The sequence below is a fragment of the Oryzias latipes genome, chromosome 20 (genome assembly GCF_053564925.1).
Source record: "Oryzias latipes strain Hd-rR chromosome 20, Olatipes_Hd-rR_3.1".
NCBI lineage: Eukaryota > Metazoa > Chordata > Actinopteri > Beloniformes > Adrianichthyidae > Oryzias > Oryzias latipes.
This window is the reverse complement of record NC_136256.1, coordinates 17070807-17095325: the sequence shown is the minus strand read 5'-3', so window position 1 is coordinate 17095325 and position 24519 is coordinate 17070807. Positions and strand designations below refer to the sequence as shown.

Here is a 24519-nt window from a genome sequence, read left to right as displayed (position 1 = left end):
AACTCAAGTTGAAGGATGGCATGCCGTATGCGATTTTGCCCTCATTCTTGTCTCGTGTCAATTGAGGTGCGGGTGAGATATAGGAGAAGCTCCAAAGCGCCACACACACTGTCGCTGTCACTGCGTACATACCCCAAGATAGATTTAGAGGCCTGTTTCCTGCTTTGATTACAAATGACATCCGTATGTGTTCTCCCCGATTTCTGCTCCTCACAGAAGAAGCCAATCAAGAAGACAAATAGCTGTGGCCCCAGCATGAGCGGCAGAAGCGCACCGCCTCGGCAGGCAGACAAACAGACGACGCAGACTTCAACGGAAACCCTCTCTGCGGAAGACATGGAGGAGTATACGTTTTCTCTACAGTAAGTCTCACCACACACTCAAACACACACACATGCCAAATTCTGATTAAAAAAATGCATGTCATCAACAAGACATCTCTAGCACAGAGTTTTTTTTCTAATCTTACAGAAGTCATAGGACAGATAATGCATAATTTTTTTGTCTGTTTTTAAGTTTTTTGCAACACTGAAAAAGAAAGAAAAGACGTTGTAATCTACAGTTTATTAATAAAAATCTATGAATATTGTTAAAAATATTAACCAACAACCAATCATAATGTATCTGTACTCTTTTTTCTCGTAAATACATTAAATTCCATCAAGAAAAAAAATGTAATTTATAAAAAAAAAAAAGAATGAATGAAAACAAAACCCCCAGCCTGAGAAATTCAAACACCTTAAAGCTACACCGTGCAGCTCTGTGTGTTTATGAAGCATTGCTAAAAGCAAAATGGCTTATATTTATTAAAAATGAAAAAAAAAGTCACAGGTATTTGTTTTTTGATGTGGTATTTGAATGTCAAGTAAATCCTCATTGCTACACTCGGGGGTGAAAGAATCACAGGGAGGCCCTTGGAATCTGCAAGCGAGGTACAAAGTGGGTTGTCCCTGGAGATTTCGAAGTACCAACGTTTCCTCATTTCTGGTAGTTTGTAATTGGTAGCTCCTGGTCACATATTCAACAAGATCAGAGACAACTCTCTGACATCTTTTGAACGTATTCGGAGAATTCTAGTGATTATCAAGTGATTCTGCCAACAAATGATGACAGAATCTGTCCTTGGAGGGAGTGAACTCAGAAAGAAGACAGAACCTGAGCGGCTTGCACACAAAGGTACTCGATTAAATGGTTTCCACTATTACTCATTTACATTATATCACCTGTGAATGGTTTCCTGGCTCCAATAGATGAAACATTCTATAAGTTTTAGATACAGAGATGACTACCGATAAGTTGCTCTCCCTGCTCCTGTTGGTTTCATCTTCACAAGAGCTCACATTACAGTATCTCAGAGCTGAAGGTCTCTTTTTTCCTCTCGCCTAATCAGACTATTAGAAAGACACAGTGGCAGTTTCAAACTCACACCTTCATCAGTCTCTCCCACTGTGCTGCTCGAATTGCTCCGAGGTTGTCTATGTTACCTTCAGACTCGCTGAGATCCACACAAAACCGATTTATTGTTCCATTTTTTCACCTTTTTTCACTCTTTTTTGCAATCATCTCTATTTTTAACAACAATTTCAAGAACTATCTCTGTAAATATTCACTGTTGCATGCACTAGGGAGCACAGATTTATGTTTATGTGCCCAGTGTTTATTAACTGCATGTGGTAGCACACACACACACACACATCTGTACATTTATGGATATGAAGTGCAATGAGGATTCATGGTGTGGTGATTGAGGGATATTACTGCCATCTATTGAGCTGCAAGAGACTTAGCTCATTGATATTTTTGCAGGGACACCAATGTGCAAATCAGATGCTCATGAATTATTAAATAAACACCTAGATATGGGAAATTCCAATTCAGATTACTTAAGAATCCCACTTTAACTCACTGCATTGTTATAAAAGCTGAAGTCACAAGCACTCCACTCACAAAATAAAATACATTTACAGACCAAATGCTTATTTAAGCTGTTTTTGCACTTTAAGTGCATGTTCCATATGGAAATTTACTCTTTCTATACACACAAAAATATATAATACAGATCATTCAATTATAATTTTAGTTGAGTAAAAGATATCTTATTGGGTAATTGAGGCTGCTTATCAAGTCATGCATTTTTTGCAAGTTTTCCTCTTAACTATGAAGTAAATAAAACAAATACATTCACATTTTTATGCTTGTATGTTAGAATCAACTTCTAGCAGCTTTTGTAAGGACTTCTCCTGTCTGTCATAATTTAATTAACTTGAAATGATATTAACAAAATACATTTCTTTTTGAACAGGATTTATAGATATCTGAAGTGTTTTTTTGACACTGGCAAAAGTCACAAAGAGCTGAGGACAAGTACAGCTCTAAATTCAGTGCAATCAACCCAATCAAAAGCATTTAAAAGAGGAAACAAGTCCAAACTGAAATGGTTTTCTCTTTTGTTACTTTTATATCAATAAGTCCCTGATGGCAAGTCATGATTTTAGATCATGAACACAAAAACTTTTCTTAATTACTTAACCTCAAACAATTGTGCATCTTTAGTTTTTGTCAGTCCCTTTTAGCGTTGTGCCAATGTCACCAAACTATTTTTCTACTCTCATTTGAGAAGAAAAAACTCTTTTAATCAAAGTCATTCTCACATGGCAATTAGATCTAATTAGTCCAATTATGAAGATTCTAATTACATTAAAATATACCCCCTAAATCTCATATCAATTATAGTATGTGTGACTTGTCCTGATCCGGAGATTTGAAAAGACGCACAGTGAAGCTGGGTTGCAAGTAGAAAAAGAGGAGCGTCCTCATCCTCCAGAGGACAAATGGCAGCCGACTCTTTTCGTCCCAAAAGCGTACGTTTTAAGGTTGTAGCACACCTGGGGATAGACTTTGCCTAACCTTTATTCAACTGTATCATGTTTCCACCAATTTTGTGGCTGATTATGATACTGTGATTAGTTACATCTTTGTTTTCTGTCTCCACTTAATTTAGTTGTGATTCTCAACAAAACAAAGTTTGCCATGTTGTGCTGCGGCCACTTATGGTTGGTGGTGGATTTAGAACGTGGAAGAGAGATACTTTTATCAAATTCAGTCTCAACAGGAACACATTATTTATTTTGTGTTCCTGTTTGTGACAGAGAAAAATGCATGTGCATTGAAAAAGCATAGGCCTGCACAATGTGTTGTTGCAGTTGTGGAATGTGACACACAAGGTGCACCCACAAAATAAAAAAAAACATACACACATGCACAGCTTGTTCTTCGTTGTGAAGTCACAGGGAACACACTGACCTAATTTCCCCCAGTTAGCTCGCCTCGTTGGGGACCAGCGTTCTTCTCTACCCATTTTTCCCAACCGAGCCTATCAGAGCGCTCTCAGTGTGTGTCTCATAGTCTCTATCATCCTGTGCCCTCCATCTGCTTGAAACTGTATTCATGCAACAGCATAAAATTAGCAGTTAAGTGAGCAGTTTCTCTGTCTAGAGTGGCTCATCTTCTCTTGTCTGCTACAGCGTCTCTTATTCAAAAAAAGAAAAACTTGCAGAAAAGGACAGAAAACCACCTGAAATAATATCTAGTTCCGTGCTGTCGATCCTCTGCAAACTGCTGCTCCAAATCACAACTCAGGCCAGGGGTCAATCAATTCTGATGTAAGAGTGGTAGGAGAGGTGGGTAGAGATGGCGGCGTTGGTCACCTCTGTGCTTCCACAGCCTTTTCCTGTGCTAAGGGAGCAACAACGCGTCTGCCCGTGTGCATGCACAATTTTGTGCGTGCATGTGTGAAAGAGAGGCCCCTGGCTACCTCTGCCCGGGTGCACATGTCAGGGTTTTTTCTTTCTTTTTTTTTTTTTTTGTAGCCAGACAGGTCCTGGGTCACTTGTGATCTCATACACACACACGCACGCACACACACATGAAATCAACATGCTGTCTTCTTTATGGAAATCGGAGCTGTCAGCTCCCTGACAGCCTAACGCCGCTATGCGATTGGCTAATCTGAGGTGATGTGGGTGTCGATGAAAGCCGACTGCAGTTCCATTGGCTGTCTGGGTCAAATAAATGCATTTTCACTGACTCGTGAGAAACAAGGGGAGATTTGAGAGAGATAAAAGTGACAGGAACTATATGTAAGAACATATGAGATTTTGAGTGTTGTTTGAGCATGAAGTTGAGCACACCCCTCCCACCTGTTTTAAGATTGAATTAGTTGAGACCATTGACAAAAAAAAAAAAAAAGTCAACCAATGACTTTCCAAGAACACAGGAGAAAAAAACAAAAAACAAACACACTGCAGCACAAACATGCAGTAATTCTCTGCGCAAATACATAGGAACTTTTGAAAAAGATGACTGACATGCTGCTTTGAAAATACAATCTGACAAGTTTTACAGGCAGATTTAATCAGGGTTTGATGCACACAGTATGATTGTTTATGTAGCATGATGTTATCAGCATCTATGTAAGCCCCACGGGTTCAAAGCCAGAACGTGCCTAAGCGGTAAAAGCTCTGACACTACAGGCTGAGCTCTCCCTGACTGAGACACTGACACACTCGCAAGAAAACAAGAAATTTTACCTTAACTTTATGAAAACATTGTGAAACTTTTTCAGGTTTATTATCATCTAAAAGAAATTGAGCAGGTGTTAGCTTGCGATGTAGTAAAGCAAAGATTGACATTTCAGACCTCATTTTGGTAGAAAATACTGTTATTTTGTTTCCTTCCCTGTTGTCTGCGTCCACTATTTTCAAAATTGCTCTTTGCGTCACACGCACACACAACTTTGCCCAACTTATAATTATTTCCTTTCTCCCTCTCATTCCCTCCTGTTAATTCCATCTTTATCTCACTTACTCTGCCTCTAATTTTCTTTCCCATCTTTCTCAATCCATCCTCTGTCTCTCTGGTGACAATGTCCTGCAGTTATGAGGCAAGGTCAGAGGAGTGAAATTCATTTAAATACTGATGCAGCTCTCAGGAGGCCCATACTCAGTCCACACAGCACACTTCCCTAAACGCCTCAACCAAAGTGATAAATGGATAGTTTTCATTTTAAGATTTATTATTTGTCCAGCTCTAATCATTTAATGCGTCATGGATCTGCTGGCATCATGAATCGTACATTTTTCTCAGCTGCCTCACTTGGGTTTACAAAGAGAACAACAACCTGTTCTTCATTTCTAAAGATCCTGTTGGAGGTTGTTGGAGGTGTTTGTGTGCTTGGGAAGTCCCAAAGTATTTGTTGATCCCAAGTACATCTGAATTTTGAAATGTTTCCACCCTCTTTTATTGCATGCCATGGGACCAGCTATTTCCAAAGTTTAATTCCCTCTCATGCAAAGTCAGGGGGTCCATAAAAGCAGCACATGTGGTTTGGTAATGAAAATGCTACTTCATGCATAGGCCTAAACTATTACAAGGTGCATGAGGAGGAATAAGCATGCATCTGAGTCTGATATGGAAGTTGTTCTTCCTAATAATGAAGAACAACTGGGTTTATTTGCAAAGGAATCCTGATGCAGTAACTGACAGAGTGCACCAAACCTTTTTCTCCAAATTAAATTAAAGCAATTTATATATATATATATATATATCCATATATATATATATATACATATATATATATATATATATATATATATATATATATATATATATATATCCATCCATATATATATATGGATGGAGAGACCATTAAGCTCCATATATATATATATATATATATATATATATATATATATATATATATATAATCAAGATTGAGTGCAATAAAAAAAAAGTTTGAAATGATCAAACTGTCAGTAGTGGAGTTGTGTAAAGGTGCAGGGCCTCAGCAATATGAGCTCTGAAAGTAGGTATTACCACCTCCAAACATCAGCTGCTGTGACAGCATGACATAGAACAGGCAGTTAAGTTTGTTCTGGTGCAATTTGACAGAAATCTAAACAAAGGCAGGGTAATCCCCTTTCAGAAATATCTAATAGAGCCTTCATCTGGTCAGAAAAAGTCACTTATTTTTTTTAAGCTAGTGAACTTCTGTGTTTTTGTCTGTAAAACGTCCAAGAAGTTTTTAGGCACAACCTGTTGAACTTCATTATATTTACTTACATTTTTGAATTTGATAGAAACAAATGAAAATACATGTATAATAAGTGACAATAATTTCACAGTTTAATGTTTTCGTTTCTTCCTGCATATCTTGCCTGAAGATCTCCAGCTTCTGTATATACCAGCTGATTCAGTTCTGTGTTGTGCATAAAAAATAAACTGAGCGATAAAATTTGTGTAGCTGCTTTGTTCCACGTTTCAGGTTATTATTATCATTATTTTCAGATTGTTATTTGACTGACTTGGAATGGGAAAGAAAGTTGCAGAAAAAAAAACTGATGCTGAGCAGCTCAGTGGTTAATAGCTGTTGTCCTTCAAAATTACTTACGTTTTAGCTTTTAAAGATTTTGTGTAAAATTATTGTCTATAAAATGTAAATGCATCTGATGCAAATTATTTACTTACTCAGAAAAAAAAGAAACGTTCCTGGAGCCGGTCCTCCAGTTTGAAACGTTACTTAAATGAAATGAAGTCACAAATAAAAAACAAAGTAGTTATATTTTGGCCCATTTATATGTTCAGCCGGCGCTGACTAACCTATGACAACTGTATATTTGTTAATCATTTCTGTTTTTTTTTTTTTTTTTTTTTTTTTTTAAAGAGTTTTATTTCTTCATTTGCAAAGCAGATTTCCCACAACAGTACATTTATAGCTACTGATCATCCAGATGTCAGCCAGAAAAACACAGCATACCGGAGTACGGACTGTTTTTTACCATCAGTTCTTTAGTAGAATGCCCGAGCAAGTAAAAACTTTTGGCTTGAGTTTTACTTTATAAATTGATTAAATCCTAACTGCTATGTAATCTTTTTTTTTTTTTTTTGGGGGGGGGGGTACTTTGTGTTTAGCTAAAGTTATTGAGAAAAACCAAATATAAGTACACCTTTTCCTTCAAAGTAGATAACACCATACAAAGCAAACATAACATCTCAACAGACATCCAGTGGCCTGAAAAAATAAAAGAACATACCTAAAATATTTTAATTTCAAAACAAATGTATGAGTCCAGTGCTTCAGAAAGCCTGGCACTAGGGGGTTTTAGCCATTAATCCTTTGCAGAGCGGAGCTTCAGGTTACCTTCAAGAGTCCTTTCGTTTTGAAATTTCTATTCAGAATATAGCACTGTGCTGCACTGTACAAAACACCCTCCACCCTTCTGCCTCCCATTATCCACTGCCATTTAAACAAAGGTTTAATATTTCTCAGCAACGTTTTGTGCTATTTTTGTTGGCACAGCTCCTGTTTGTGGTCTTGTCATCCAATATTAAGGCACACAGCCTGGGAAAAGCAGTCCAGGAGATGTTTTAGAACAGAGGCTGAAAGACACACACTAGTTAAATCTGATTTACAGGCCTTGGCACACGCTGGGAAGCTGCAGAAAGAATGATGAGTCCTTTTGCAATGTGCTTTGATGACATGGGAATGAACTATGAACAATTTAAAAACAAAGATTATACAAGGGCAGCTTCTAGCCTTGATTTTATTGAAGCAACTACAGTTAAAACAATATTATGTCAGTGCATGCCTGCCGAAATGTTAGTTTCATGCCTCCGCTGCTCTGCTGGTTTTGCATAATAAAAATCTAAAACCTGCAGCTCACTATTTTTTTTCTGCATTGCAAATTTGTAATTGAAGCCGCCATAATAAAATCAGTCCAGCGGAGATAACAGATTTCACATCACGTTACCGGCTTCCTTTAGAAGGGGCTACCACTTGAAGGCTTCTAAAAATATTCATCTTTCACGCATCATCAATATCTTCATTACATGAAAGATGGACGTCAGAATGTATTTGCTGTTCCCATTCAATCCCAGTTGACAGGGAAGTATTTTGCCTGTGTCTATGACACTTTTTATTTTTTTCTGTACTTTAGTTTTAGTTTTACAGGAAGCACTTTTGAATTGACGTGCGTTAAGTGAATCTTAGCTGCAATCAATGAGCAAAACTGTAAATGCAACACTTTTGGTTTTGCTCCCATTTGTCACGGGATAAACTCAAAGATCTGAAACGTCTTTTACAAACACAAAATAACTATTTGTCTCAAATATCCTCAACTTCATCTGGATGAAGCTCATCTGCTGGACTTTAAATATGTAGTTGTAGAGTTAGATAAGTTAATTCTTCTCTATGAGTTCTGGTACATCGTCTGTTCGTCCTGGGGGAGGATCCTTCCTTCATGTGAGCACCCCTGAGGTTTCTTCGTTTTTTCCGGAATCCATATTTTTTAGGAGTCTTTCCTTACCGCGAATGAGGGTCTAAGGGCAGGGAAGGGCAGTTTAGTTTAGTCTGTTTAGTTAGCTCAGTTAAGTATTCTCCTATTAAATTCTATGCATTTGTGATCCTTTTGATTGGATGTTTACTTTTCAATTACCGGTACGAAGCCCATTGAGACGACTGTTGTTGTGAATTTGGGCTGTACAATTAAAATTGAAAATTGAAGTTGAAATATTGTTCACAAATCTGTGGCAGTGAGCACTTCTCCTTTGCTGACATAATCCATCCTACCTCACAGGTGTGCCATGTCAAGTTTCATCCTAATCATCCTGTTTAGACAGCATGATCATTGCCCAGATGTACCTTAGACTAGCCACAATAAAAGGCCACTCTGAAATGGGGTATTTTGTTTTATTTGGGGGTCTGGGGATGCAGAAAACCAGTTTGTATCTGGCGTAACCACCATTTGCCTCATGCAAATGAATAGAGAATAGAGTTCATCAGGTTGTGCATTGTGGCATGTATGTTGGTCCATAGCATTGGAATTGGAAAACGCTGTTGTATACCCCGATCAAGAGCATTCCAAACATCCCTAATGGGGAGACAACCGCTGAGTATGCTGGGCAAGCCAGAACTGGGATGTTTTCAGCTTCCAAGACTTGTGTAAAGATCCTTGCAACATGGGAGCGTGCAATATCATGCTGCAACATGAGGTGATGTTCTTGGATAAATGGCACAACGATGGGCTTTAGGATCTCATCACGGTATCTCTGTGCATTCAAAATGCCATCAGCACCTGTTTTCTTCACCCAAAAACACACGTCTGCCCATACCATAACCCCACCAGCACCATGGGCCACTCGACACTCTGATCAACTCTATGCAAAACAGAGGTGCTGCTGCATAAGGGAAATGCTTGTCACATCAGACACTGACTGGTTTTCTGACTTCACAGATCCTCAATAAAACAAAAGAGCAGGTGTAAGAGTGGCCTTTTATTGTGGTCATTCTAAGCACACCTGGACAATAATCCTGCTGTCTAATCAGGATTTCGAAATGGCACACCTGTGAGGTGGGATGAATGATCTCAGCAAAAGGAGAAGTCCTCAGTTTAAGTGTTGTGCTTTTTATTGCTGTTAACTGAAGAAGAATAAACACTTTAAATCTGACAATTCTGTTTTGTACCTTTCAAACACTGAAAACACAACTAAATGAAACAGAAAAGAAAAACGTTTTAATGTACAGACTCCAATACAAACTGACAACTCTGTTGTTTTAAATTAAGCAAACAGCTGACTTTAAACTAACTAGCATTTATGACATATGTTTATCCTCTCTGCTTGAGTTTATGTCAGCCAAGCTATGAATATTTATCAGCCAAAAAGTTTTGACTCAGCATTTGCTGAATGAATCTTGACTGCTCCCACATGAATTGTATGCTGCTACCGCTCTTGTAAGCATGCTCTGAGGAACTTTAACTTCAGGTAATTTAACACTTCAGAGAGCGTGCTCGCCTCGTACAGAATTACCTCTGCTCTTTTCCTCCGCAGATGCGTACGGTGTGATATCTTAGCAACAATAAAAGCAGGAAATAAAATGCTGTGCCTCATTTTGATGCGAGTCTAGCCCAATTATTTGGCAATGGGGGTGGGGGGGTTGCACTGGATTCTGGTTTTCATCTTAAGGCAGTGTACCGTTTTCCCTAGATACACACTACAAAGTGAATTCCAACTGTGCTGTGGGATGCAGTGGTGAAATGTAGGGATGTCCACAGGCATTTGCCTTTGAGTCACATCATGATGTTAACAGGAACTGTATTGTATAAAAGAATTGTTTAACACCTACAACGGTAAGCTAGAAGGTACAGGCTGTCAGTGTCCACCTGTAGTAATATGGTTGAAGTCCACAAGCAACCAACCTGTGCAGAGACTTTTTCTTCACTTTCTTTTCCTCCTTTTTTTTCATTTTCCTTTCCTTCTCTTGCTTCACACTGCTCCATATGCGCCCTCTGTATGAAAGGGAATTGTTGAGCAGGCTTGACAAAGGGCGGCACAGAGGAGGCAGAGGTGGAAAGGGAAGCTGAGCACCGCTGGAAGGGATTGCTATCAGTTTGATTGTCAACATAGCTGTGTGTGTATGGAGGAAACAAAAAGGGAGGAAAAAAGACAAATTGCACAGCTGTATACATGATTACATACCAGTATTTTTATTTGTTTTTATTTTAACTCTAAAATCTCCAACCCTCATGGGATTTGATGGAACTATACAATATCAAAGTATTTATGCTGTTTTAGGATGCATTAAGCTGTCACAAAGTTTCTATAAAGTTGAATGTGAAAACATAAACAAAACAAAAGGTAAGTATCTTGCCTGAATGAATAATTTTCTTCCACAACAAGGAAGAAATTATCTGAATCTGTGACCTCTCTCCATCTAAAAACAGGTCAGCACCAGCTGGACCCAGTCACAGTCCTCCACACCTCTCTGACCGAGTCCGTATCGCCCTCTGCATGCTGCTGTCCGAGCTAGACCTGCCGTTGCTGCGGCAACGACATCAACAACACCTGAATGATAGCTGGCATGACTCCGTTCAGCAGCTCGGCCTCATTATGCTTCTCCTAACTTTGATGTGGTTCGTGAGGCTTTACCTGCATTACTGGAGCCAGTGGCTCTACCTCCAGGCCATAGCGGTTCCTGTCAACAAGTGAGTTTGCTTGCTTTGATATCAGCCTGCACCCAGACACACAAACGTGCACACACACACAGGGAATAAGACAGTACTATGTGAGCACACAGTGCGCAGCTAAAACCCATCAACAAAATGGAGGGGAGAAACAGTGCATGTGAAAGTAGTAAAATTGTTAAAATGCACACTCAGAAATCCACCTAGTGACGTTTGCAGGCACACTCCCATGCATACAATGTATGACTGTGGTGTAATTGGATGTGGGCTGGATTTCAAGCAGTCTTAAGAAAAAAATACAACATGTTTTTTTTTTTTTGTTTTCTTTCTCTGTGTGTGTGTTGGCATCATGCAGGTTGGATACACCCAAATCATATGTTTGGAATCTCTCTACTAAAATTTTAACAAGACTCTCTCAATATTAATTAACAGTTGCTGGGGGAGTTTGCTCACCACACAGTCATAAGTCCCAAAAGGCTACATTATTTGGAAGGAATTTATTGTTATTATTTAGTGCACAGCATCGATAGTAAACAGCAATAAGACACTGCAGGACTGTTAAATCGCACTGCAAAGGCATATGGTGCAGATTTAACTCATTGTAATAAAAAAAAGGGCTGGCTGCAAAAACAAGCATTCAAGAAGGTTTTTATTACTCAGTGGGGGAAAAAGTGTGGGTTAAATTAAGAAAACTGATCAAATGTAAAGTAAAAATAAAAAAAATAGAAATAAGCCAAGGGGGCAGAGAGGATGTGGATCTAAAAAAATTGTAAAATAAAAAAAGAAGGGGTCAACATTAGATGACAACTTCCACATGTCTGAATCTGCAGCTCTCCCTCCAAGCATTTCTCTCTCCATGCAGCGGCCAGAGCTGGCGGTGCCCATTGAGAGGATGAGAGGCTAAGTGACAGAGTGCTTAGAGTGATGACAGGCAGCTCTCCATTCTGCCTTTTTATTCCACATACGTTTTCCTACCTTTCAGCCAACTCTGTGTTTTCCCATGCATTCATCTGTGAGCAGAAAAGTTCCTTTACTGCATTCTTTTGGTGTCAACATTTAAATAAGAACCTAAGTAAAATGATTGACATGTTACCAAACTGTCATTTGTTACCACATTTTTGAACACTGCCTTAGCAACGTAGCTCAGGTTAGATGGTGACAACGGAATACTCCATTTGCCCAAAGAATGCTTGAATAATTGAGCAGAGAACTGCAAAAAGAAATATGTTAAACGCATATGTGGGCTCATAAATCAATCGCAGCAACATTTACTAAAAAATGAAATTAATGCTTTTAATGTATAGGACAGGCATTTAAACCTGCCACAAGTGCTGTTTTAACCTGTAAAACCTTCAAAAAGAAGTCAACTCTTCTGTTGGTCGTTCATTTTAATGGCTTTTGTGCTCTAAAACACCTGTCATAAAGTTGGAATATGGTAGACTTGCTTTAGAAAAAAACAAAAAAAAACCACCATTGAACCTCTACTGCTAGATTAATGATCAGAATCTAAAAGATACTTGACTCCTGGAGCAAATCAGATAGAAATGTATAGAAATGGACGTCTATGTATGGACGTCTTCCATCGCTGGCTCTACCTCTTCCAAACTGAAGGGAAGATTAAGAATCTCATGAGGCTTACTGCAGGTGGGTCTGATTTACAGTGGAAACTTGGTAAAAGCTCTTTGTTGTAGGAGTAGAGGCATCTTTTAACTTTGATTTATCGTTGATGTATTTAAATTTAATTTAACAAAAAATCTTGACCCAATTAAAGTCTTCTTTAAATCAAAAATGACCTGTAAGACAAACACCAGCTAATTATAATGGTAATTGTCATCAAACTAATTAAATATGATTCATCGTATCAACCACAAATATTCAAACGCATAGTGTGAAATGCTGAAACCAGCTGCCCCTAAGCTGCAAGCATCGTAAACACAAATATGGTACACACATATTGACAGTTGCTTCTCTGTCCAGATTCCGCTTCCACGCACACACAGTGGAGCTCGTCTACCAGAGTTCTTTGCTCCACACCCGGGAGGAACTGGCTATGGTGATGGTGGGTCCCCTGACCTTGAACGCAGTAACGTTCCTGCTGGTTCTGATCAGATGGGGCTGTCAACTGATATTTGGCTCACTCCCTTCATTCATGTCAAAGTTTATCATGGCTCAGGGAGTGTGGACAGTCCTCGACCCCCTAGCAGTCTTTGCTGTGGACGCCGTCCTCGGGGTAAGTCGCTTAAAAATAACTTGGACATTTGTGCACTTTAAATAGGAGTTCACTTTATCTTGGCAAAGTGACTTTAGATTATACAGGAAAGGGGGGCGGGGCAGGAATTCTGCAATTTTGTCACATACTAAGCACTCAGGAGTTTAAAGAACCTTGCACTTAAAATATCTTAAAAAAACATTAAAACACCTCATCTTGCTTACCTGGAATTAAGCTTTGTCCAAAATTAGAATTTATCTTATTTTGCATTGGGTTAACAAAACACTGTGAAAATTTCTGTGGACAGTCTTCCCCAATTTTTCTTCCAGCATCTCATTTACAGCCCTGATGTACCAGTGGGCGATGCAGCCAAGCTTTACTGGCACTTTTATCGAGCTGATCGTTCGGGTGCAGCAGGAGTGTTCATCACTCTGTTCCTGTATGCAGTCCACTTCCTGCTCTCCATTACTATTCTTTCTATTTACCTGCTCAGGTGAGACACATGTGCCGTGAGGTGACCAACTTTACTGACCTGTGATATGTTTCTTTAGCTTTAGTAAAACTATTGATTGAGGCTTGAAAACTGTAGTCAATCATGCATCTTTAAAATCTAATAATTACGTGTTATAATATATATATTAAGTTTATGATGAGTCCATTGACTGTATATGAGAGCTGGACTACAACAAACCAGAATCCCATAGACTTCTATAGACTTCTATAGAGAAATAAATTGATTTTACTATTCAGAATAACCATTCTTTTTTTTTTACATGTTCTTTCTAATTTTCTAATCCAAATTGTTTCGTGATATGTTTCTGTAGTGCATGTTATGCAAGTCCTAAACTGACCAATCAGATGCCTCAATAAAAGTAGGAGGTCTCACATAGAATGTTTGATTGACACAGTCATGTTTTCAACTGAAGCGAGTGGTTGCCATAGAAACAACGACTCAGACCAATCACTGCATACTGACATCATCTGGCTCTAAAGTGCGGCATCTATGTCACAAAAAAAGCTGAATTTATTTAATTTTGTTGTAGCTGGAAGCAAGTCATTTTCTATGGGGGACATCAAATTCACTCATTCCAGTTCTCTTATACAGTCAATGGACGAACCCTTTAAATTCTAAAACAAAGAACAGAAAAAAAAATCAAACTTGTTTAATGGACAAAAAAGACAAAAGACAATGTAACTTGTTCTCAATCTGAAGACTGTTTCTCATTCGTTATAAGACATTAATAACTTAAAAGAGGGGGGGGGGGGGTCCTCTTACTGAATAAATCAAGTTGAGACTGGCCGTGGAGATGGTGCCATCTAATTTCAGTAAGTAGTGAGCTTATAGGGATCCAGCTAAATGGACAATATTAATACAGCAGCCAAGAATAATGACTTCTGTCACTCAACCTCCACATGGGTTCGTATTGAATGTAGGCCACCAGGCCAAAGCAAGGCTGATAATTTTGTAGGTTACAGTTTCTTATTGGCTGCAAGGAAGTGGCTTTGACACAGACGATGACCTATTTCTATTAAGAGCCTGAGGGTTTATGTAGTGATAGAAGGGACAGAAATCATGTTTTAATTACATTTAAAGCCAACTTTATTTACAAATGCAACTCTTGTTTTTTAAACGCACATGGAACTGATATCACACAAATCATGGAGGATTCACGTGGATGCAACTGGGAAGCCAGGATTTCATCTGCTATCGTCCCCTTCATTACTTAAACTTCTTTTTGCACACAATGTGCTTTTGCTGACCTCTACTCCAAAATAAAGTTCAGATGTCACTTTTAACGTCTGAGCCATGACTGACATGTAAGAAAAAAAGTACTTAAGTTCAAAGCTTTCCACTACCAAAGAAGTGTTATTGTTTTAAAGCACTAAGGTGCAAAGAGGGTTAATTCCACCAAGACTGACATAAAAATGCATAAATGAATGTGGAGCAAAATGCAAGTGTAGGATGAAGATGATTGTGTGCTATTCTTGCGTCTGAGGTCAAGATAGTACAAACGTTCCCTTCCCAAGAGTGATGGAAAATAATGCTGAGTTCAAAGATTCAGATCAGTTTCTTGTACAAATCCTGGTCTCCTTGATGTCAGTTTTATTTGAGAGCTGATTACCCTCTGACAGGCTAGAATCTCAGTGGAAGGGCACAAGGTCTGCTGGTTTTGATGGTCAGCCAAATCATTTCTTTACAAATATGTTTCTTTTTGAGGGCTGGCTCCATGCAACCCTTATGTGTGGCAAAAGAAAAACAACGACTTTGGTGATGTGCATTCATCTTGAGGTATCAATCAATATGCCTGCTGCTGTGCAGAGCATTTCACTGTGACTCAAGCCAGGCTTTCCAGACACAAGAGCGTCCATCGTTGATCTTTGAAGCTCAGCATTAACACAGACGAACATCCCAGAATCTGACTCCCACACATTAACCGATGTTCAACTTTGCAAACATTCTGCCAAATATGGACACTGATATGGTCTCTGTTAAAGTATTTCCTACTCATAGGCTATTTTTTGTGACCCTGTAAAACTTTTTCCTAGAAATACTTTTATTGTAATCAATAAAGTTTGCTGAGACCAATGTCATTTCACTCGTTTCAGAAAAAACTAATCTTCAAAGATGAAGTACAATACAGGTTTTTAAAACCATTGTCTAAATGTGGACTCACAGGGACATTTCATGGAATTGCTATTATTCTCTAAAATGTTTTACATTTTCACACACAATTTCCAGATTCCACAACGATGGTCGCATGTTAGATGTTTTCCAGCGACTCACCGCTAAAGAGGGAAAATACTTCTTGCCTCAAGACCTTGAGCTGTCCAATCAGGAGCTTAGCTACATTGTCAAAAAGGCTGAGCAGTGGAGAGGCTTCAATGGTGAGAGGCGCAAGGTAAACATTCCAATTGCTACAATACTCTATTGTTTTTCTTTTAGTAATGCTTGATTCAAACTTTTACTTGTCCATTGGGGTGATTTTTTTCTTAAAAAGATGAGTTAACAGAGAAAATCTAGCTTGACTGTTTAAATCAATAATCAACACACTAATCAAAACTTCAGACATTGAATAAAATTGCATTTGCAATGGAATAATTTTATAGAATTGCGTTTTCTTTAGTTACATTTTAGAAAACTGAGAATTTATCTGAGGTCTTTAGCGTGAATTTAGTTAGGACTAGATAATTACCAAAAACAGAGTTTTCAGTGGTGGAAAGTCTGATTAGTCAGTTTAAACCAAATTCGTGAATGGTTTTCATTAAAAAGAGGCTTCTTCATTAACAGACAAAATGCTACACCTGAACATCTTCACATCAGGTAATGAGCTTCCAGAACTATTTATTCTTGCATCTAAAAGAGGTTTTCATGTTTGGTTGCCTACAGTTCAGAGTTGTTGTGAGTGTTTTACAGCTGAGCATACCGTTGCCGTCTTTGCAAGGTGAAGTAGAATGTGACAAGCAGAGATAAGGGCCAGCTAAAGCCGTCTTCAGCGCTGCAAATCAGATTTGTTAACAAAGCCCTACACCTTGATAGTACCGGGTCGGACCCCCTTTTGCCTCCTTGGTGGCATAGATTCAACAAGGTACTGGAAACATTCCTCAGAGAGTTTGGCCCATGTTGACATGATAGCATCTCGCATTTGGTGGAGATTTGTAGGCTGCACATCCATGATGCCAATCTCACGTTCCACCACACCCCAAAGGTGATCTCATAGGTTGAGATCTGGTGACTGTGGAGGTCATTTCAGCCCAGTGAACTCATTATTCTCAGTCTGAGATGATTCCAGCTTTATGGCAAGATGCCTTATCCTACTGGAAGTAGCGATGAAAAGATGGTACGATGAGGTCATAAAGGGATGGACATGGTCAGCAACAATACTCAGGTAGGCTGTGGTGTTGTAATGATGCTCAATTGGGGCTGAAAGTGTGACAAGAATATATCCCCCACACCATTATACTGCCACCAGCGGCAGTCTGAACCGATAATTTAAGGCAGGATGGATCCATGCTTTCATGTTGTTGATACCAAATTCTGACCCTACTATCCAAATGCTGCAGCAGAAATCCAGACTTATCAGACCAGACAACCTTTTACTAATCTTCTTTTGTCCAATTCTGGTGAGTGTGTGTGAATTGTAGCATCAGTTTCCTGTTCTCAGCTGACAGAAGTGACACCCAGTGTGGTCTTCTGCTGCTGTAGCCCATCTGCCTCAAGTTTGGAGGTGTCGTGCGTTCAGAGATGCTCTTCTGCAGACCTCGGTTGTAACCAGTGGTTATTTGAGCTCCTGTTGTCTTTCTCTCAGCTGGAACCAGTCTGGCTGTTCTCCTCTGACCTCTAGCATCAATAAGGCATTTCCACCCACAAAACTGTTGCTCGGATACGGACTTGGTTTCTTTTTCTTCCCATTCTCTCTAAACCCTAGAGATGGTTGCTTGTAAAAACCCCAGTAGATCAGCAGTGTCCGATAATAAATTTGCATTAATGAGCAGTTGGATAGGTGTGCCTAAATAAAGTAACCAGTGACTTTACCCCCCCCCCCCTCTTTGAAATAGTTGTTGTGCATACAGTGTACGTGTAAAACAAGGCCTGAATTAACTAATCAATGAGTACATTTTCATCATAAAAACATGAAAACCGTCTATTATCTATAATTTAAAATCTCTAGTCCAGGTACATAGTGTGAGGCTATTTTTTAACTTTATTAACCAAAAACCAGGCTGATCAAATACATTTTTTTATAATAATTTCTTGTTTAAAGGGATCTATCTTCAAAGCTTATTTTGTAAAAAGTTGTGTTGAGGTATTATAAGCTGTTTTCCCACTGACTGCATTCCCTGTGATTTTGATCGGGGTATTTGGATGTACTAGGCTCATGAGATAAAAGTACATTTATGGATGTGTTGCAGTGTTGTGTTTGATATTTGCAAACACCACAATTTATGATGCAATATAACAAAAAAATCAGTAAACACTTGTTTAATCACCTCTTTTTACCAAATCTTGTAAGCTTTTATTAAGAACATTGACAATTGAAAACGTTTTTTTGCAAACTCGACAGTTTTTCGATTGACACATTCTTGTTTTCAAGTTGTTCAGTAGAACTTGAACCTCCTTGTGTTTTGAGACTAAAAACAAGAAATGAAAGAAACACATTTAGCATTTGATGATTTCCTACTGTGCTAAAATATCGTCCTTATATTACAGCCCATCTCCCTCCACAGCAACTATTACTGCATACTTCATATGCTATCTAATTTGCTGTTATTACCCTGATAAAATGCTAACATGCTACCACATTCTGTGGTATGATGAAAATTTAGTGTTATTGCATTTTAACATTTTCATATTACTCAACTGAACAATTTTTCATCAAAATAAGATGGCCTTTGCCAGTTTTTCATAATTATTGCAACAATTTCTTCGAGGACAAGGGTCACTTTCCGAACTCAGCAAAGACATATCCCTATTAGACTAATTTGCCTACATGCAAATTTTTGTCATTTTTCCCTTATTAACTATTTATAATAGACAAGGAAAAAAATATTCATGCGGGCAAGTAAAGGAGCGGCCCGACAGAGCTGAAACTAATATTTTGCAACTCTAATGATTTTATGCATCCTTAATTAGATAGAATAAGGTTGATATGATTAGGTCAGGATGTAGTGTTTTTCATTAAAAATACATTTCAGAAACTGTATTCCAAATGTGCCCTTGCAATTAAATAATGAATCCGACGCATTCCTTATTACACATCCAATTAATATCAGAGGCAAGGGCGTAATTTTAATAACAGTGGGCTATAAGGCCTTCATTAGCTGACTGAGAGAAAGAGGAAACATGAAAAAGGCGAAAAAGCTGCAAAGTGCAGGAGTCTGCAACCAAGTAGAAAAAAAGCCTTGCCCTTTTAAAAAAAATATATATATATTGTACAAAAAACTCTGAAAAATTCTCCAGGTAAATATTTTAAGTCAACTATAAACAAACAATTAATAACATCTTGAAAACCTTTTCAGATATTCTGTTCTTGTTTAAATGTAATTTTCATCTGCCAGAAATGAAAAAAAAAAATCCACCAGCCAAATGCAGATCTGCTTAATCAAGATACTTCTACGTCTGATCACTTATAGTTGCATACATTTAAAACATTTTTTTCCATCCAAGAAAGTGTTTTTTTTCAATGAGTTCAATAACAAGAGGCACTGCAAGACAAGACCTGCTAACTAGGCAAACCGGGACAGAATGGTGCATGGTCTTTTTAAATACTGTATGAAATTTAAATTTCTGTCAAAAAGAAACTGTAGGGTTAAAAAGCAGCAGTTTTATTTAAAAATAACCGTGCATGTTGTGGTACAAGCGCCAAATTTGGCACAGATGTATCTTAAAGCAGTGATTTTCAACCGGTGTGCCGGAGATGGTCAGGTGTGCCATGAGAAATTGCCCTCATTAACTGATCTAAAAACATTTACCATCTCCAGGATACTAGATCTTTGTTCATCCAAACAGGCCCCGATAAAACACTGAGTAGTTAGGAATGTGAAAGATAGTAAAATACTTTTTTTGTGTATTATTCTATTAAAGACATTTTGATAAGAATGACGGTACCGCGAGCTGCAGCTATAACTGTTTTCTGAAAAGTCCTTCCCTTTAGCTGTCTCGACCAATCATTCTTGGAGGCTTAATCACACGTCATCATTCTGACCAATCAGAAGTGGTTAAAGTCTTCACCTCCTTGTTCCGATTCTGCTCATAAAGTCGCTTAGTTCCAACAAAAATACCAGCTAAAGCTTTAAGCTAAAGCTCTTTAGCGGTGTAGCTTTCCACAGAATCCGGTGTCAGACCGTGGAGCAAGTGAACAAAATAATGAAGCTCAGAGAAGCGAGTCTGTCTGCGTACGGCGGCTGTTTGCACTACATCTTCCATGATGCATTAGGTTAAAGTGACAGCGTCTCAGTGCACAATCTGTCTTCCTTGTTAAATCTCCTGAAACCACAACGAACACATATCAGTTTTTAAATCTGCAACTTCCATTTATTTTGTGGAGGTTAAAGTGTGCCGTGGCTCAAATAAGGTTGAAAAACACTGCCTTTAAGTCCCTTTCAGAAAACCATGTTAGCCACAGGAAACATCCAAGATTTTATACATATATATATATATATACATATATATATATATATATACATATATATATATATATATATATATATATATATATATATATATATATATATACACATATATATATATGCACAAAGAGCAGATAAACATTTTGCTTGCTCTCTACCATCATATTACCTTAAAGCTGGTGATTGGGCTAGCAAGCTCCTCATCATACTTGCAGTTTGGTAATGAGGCCCATTAATTATGTAAAGGCAGTGATGCAGATGGACCTAATTAATTGCCTCCCGTCACCTCCTTGATTACCGCACCTGGAAGGGAGGAGGTAATTTCTGCAAAACTCAGGCAGGTACGCAAACTGTTTTCGTCGAAGCCACCGCTATGACAGTGACAGAGTAGATCTCCAGCTTACCTGCTGCAAAGCTCTTTTGCTCTTAATTTGCCAAAAGAAAAGTTTACCAGTGGTGTTAGTGACACTGACGTAATTGAAGGAGAGGAGGAAAGATTAAAAGAAGTGGGGAAGAAGGGAGAGAGGCGAGACAGGGTTTGAATGGGGGCCCTGGAGATGTTTTCTCAACCTGATTGCATCAACATTTGCGTAAGTTTGCACCGTTTGTCACTGTATGTCTAGGTAATGGGTTACCAGCGGGCAAGTTTTGGAACACCCAAGGTGCTTTGCAACTGCTGAGTGGTTGGTGGGGAGAGGAACCTGTAGAGAGTCAAACAGCACAGATTGAAGCAGTAATGATAGTCTGGCAGGCTGTTGTTAATCATAAAGGAAGCGTTATCCATTTTATTTAACTTCCACACGTTATCATAAACTGATCTGAAATGAGTTTTTACAACAGAACACTTACTTTCCTAAATTAAACAGAACAGGAAAAAAAATACATAGTACACTGAACCACTTTTGCCCGCAAAAAAAAATGTATTGAACCTTTCCATTTTGCTTTTTAAAGACCCATTCCGATGATTTTTTTGGTGTTTTTAACATGTTTTGTGGTGTTTCTAACAATAATAGAGAAAATACAATGGGCAGGCCACAAGCTGCTTTGCTCCATTTTAATGCATCCACTTGTAGACCAATAAATCCCCTAACGTCTTCATTTTCCTCATCTCAGCTGGCATCTGGTTCAAAACTGTACAGCTGGATAGCTCTGATATTGTCCACCATTTTTGTTGCACCGGCAGAGTTAGGTTGGGGTTTAAGGGGCTGTAAGCTAGTGGGAGAAAGTATAGAAAAATCATGATGGGAAGCGTGGGCAGGCTTACTCCACACCACCAGTCCCACCCACAAGTCAGAGGCAAATTTCGGATGAACTACTGCCGCTCTGCAGAAACTATGTCCCAAAAAACGACACAGGTTGTTTTATTTCATTTTGGACTTAAAACAACATGTACCAAGGAAAATTCTATAACACTTCATTTAATTTTAATACCACAGTGTTACAGTAAACTTGGCATAGGCAACAAGAGCTGTAAATGTAGAAAGATGAATTAGGATCACAGAGAAGAATGTCACCAAACAAAAGAAACATCAGCACCTGAAGAAGAACCCTTGACGCCGACACCAGGAGAAGAGAGGAAAAAGTTGGTGCTATAAAGAGAAAGGTTCTCTGAGGTTAGAGGGCAACTAGGTCTGCACTGGCATGTGTGCAGGCAAATGTGTGCAGATTCTGGGTTTTATTTAGAGGCACTGGATGAGAGGAAATGTCCTATTGTCATATTTTTTGCACAAAAAGCAAACCTGCAAATGTGTGCTTTGTGTGCACACACTCAGTACGTGCACTGTCTGTGCACGTGTGCAGCCCAGCAAGCAAGTTTATCATTTGTGTGAGTACACACATGCACTAGTTTCTGCTTGGCTGCACATGCATGTCACATTTGAGTGGCTTCTTCAATTGCATTGGCTTTTTTTTGTAATATTTTCTTCTTTTTTTTGCGGACAGTGCTTCTGGCCTCAGAGCCTAGGGCGATAACAAGCAGGCAGGCAGGCAAGGACAGAAGCGACATTGCAGTGAGCACAGCATCCACACTCAGAGCATTAGGGAGCTCAATATGAGATATGACTGCAAAGGCTACATGCCTTCGCTCATGAAAAGGTCATGGATTTTGCTGGGCAGTAATGTGTGAAAGTGGTGCACAGTGGTTAAAAAAGAAGAGAAGATGAAAAAAAAAAAACGGATAAAGACCAAACGCATTCACCTCCATTTTAATTAATGTGTAAGATTTTACAGATACAAGTGGAAAAGATATCCATGCAAACTGACCCAATTCAAAACAGAGAAAATGTCATTGTAATATTAAAAAGGTGGTGATGGTTTAAAATAAAAAAAGGAGCTAGCAGTATCTTAGCAGTAAATGGGGAGAATTTGGATGTCATAAATTCCAGAAACACTGATTCATAGATTTATTTGCATAAATGAATGAAAGCTTTGCCAAAAGTCTAGGACAAAATGAGATGTTTTCTTCTTTTATTTGTTTACTTCACCATAAAATAAATTTTTAAACAGAAAAAAGAGGGCACAAAGACAGAAAATATACTTTTTTTTTAGCCATTTTTAGCACACAAATGAATATAAAATTATATAATTCAAGGCTCATCTGATTCTTTAAAGTCTGGAATGGTCTTTAAGTATCTACTTCGTTTCTCCCAAGATCCTTCAGGAACACCGATTCTGTAGTACATAAAGAGAAGAGAAACGTTCCAGTGTGAACTCGTCGGTGTGAATGGTTTAATTACAGGGAGTGTCATCCCCATTGCTTAATGTGTCCTTTACAATTAATCCAGGGAGAGAATATCATTATCTACCAATGCCAGTGCCTGGGCAGGCTGGCTGCATCAGTGCGAGACATGAAAAAGGGAATGAAAGAAGAAAGTCCTTTTAAATGGCATTATAGAACCCGTTTAACCTTGATTCCACAATAAAAGGCCTACCACTTCAATAGAAATTGTGTTTTTTGTGTTTTTAACATGTTCTCCTGGCATTTTTCTCATGATAGAGGAAAGGACGTGTGTAAAGGAAATTGAGCCTAAAATTGCATTTCTTGAGTATTTCCTTTTTAAATTATTGTGAATCCGCAGCAGACAAGAAAAATGCCACAAGCTTTCTGCTCCACGCCATTCCGATGCATCCACTTGCAGACAAATAGATCCATGTAAAAAACTCTGCTTCAATATTGCTCGCCATTTTTGTTGCACCTGAAATGTTAGCTTTGGATGTTAGGACCTCTAAGCTAGCGGAAGAGCATGTCAACAAAGGAATGATGGGAAATGGGGAAGGGCTTCCTCCTTACCATTGATTAAAAAAAAATAAAAATTTAGATGAACTCAAGATTAAAAAACTACATTCTTGGAGTGTCAGATATGGGTACACTAACTTTTTTTTCTTCACATTAAAACTATTAAACACAAAAAAAGTTCTTATCCTCTCATCTTGTTTGCAGAGATTTGTCTGTCAGCCATCATAGCAATTTGTCGCTGGAGCTTTAATTAACACAGCAGGTCTTTTTCCTGACGTACATAGCTTTCCTTTCTCCTTTTTGTATTAGTCGTTTTGAGGTACAATGGGGGCAGAGCAGCAGCCACTTACACGTACACTACATAAACTCTGCCCATGCACAAATGCAGTAATGTGCAAAGTCCTGCAACAGTAAATGCAAACATTGCATCCTGTGCATACAGTGCATGGCAGAATTTTTGCAGCTTGATAGGAATAGATCTTGTTGTTTATGGCTGTTTTTTGGAAGTTAGTTAGTTTCCAAACTCTTACTTCTGTTTAAAATATTGACCTTAACCTGTAGTCTCAACAGTATAAAAGAAGTCCCAGAGACTGTGACAAGAGTCGTGGTTTAACATGCACAGATGACGTTTCAGGGAGGGGTGAATATTTGGAAACCTTTCTTAACACAGATTATTTTTCTCATAACCTTGAAGAGACAACTCAATGTGTGTACATGTATGCACCTAAAGTGTGTGTGTGTGTGTGTGTCTGTGTGAGCAAGCATTTGAAGCCTACCCTGTTCCCAACCCTCATTCTGGTTATTGGCTTGGATACTTATCACCTCCAGCCTCCCAGGCCTGATTAGGTTGAAGCTACTCCAAAGTCAAATTCTGGATATCAAAGGCAGTACTCAACTTTGACATCTGTCTGCAGCATCTTAATATGGAG

General features: G+C 38.6%; 1 protein-coding gene across 1 annotated transcript in view; it reads left to right on the top strand.

Annotated features, from left to right (window-relative positions):
* Positions 1-24519, top strand: part of ofcc1 (orofacial cleft 1 candidate 1) — a 70779-nt gene that overhangs the window by 32335 nt on the left and 13925 nt on the right. Inside the window, 5 exon segments of the mRNA NM_001122920.1 lie at positions 217-362; positions 10779-11039; positions 12996-13248; positions 13557-13720; positions 15968-16127. Of these exon segments, the coding sequence (NP_001116392.1) occupies positions 217-362; positions 10779-11039; positions 12996-13248; positions 13557-13720; positions 15968-16127 (984 nt within the window).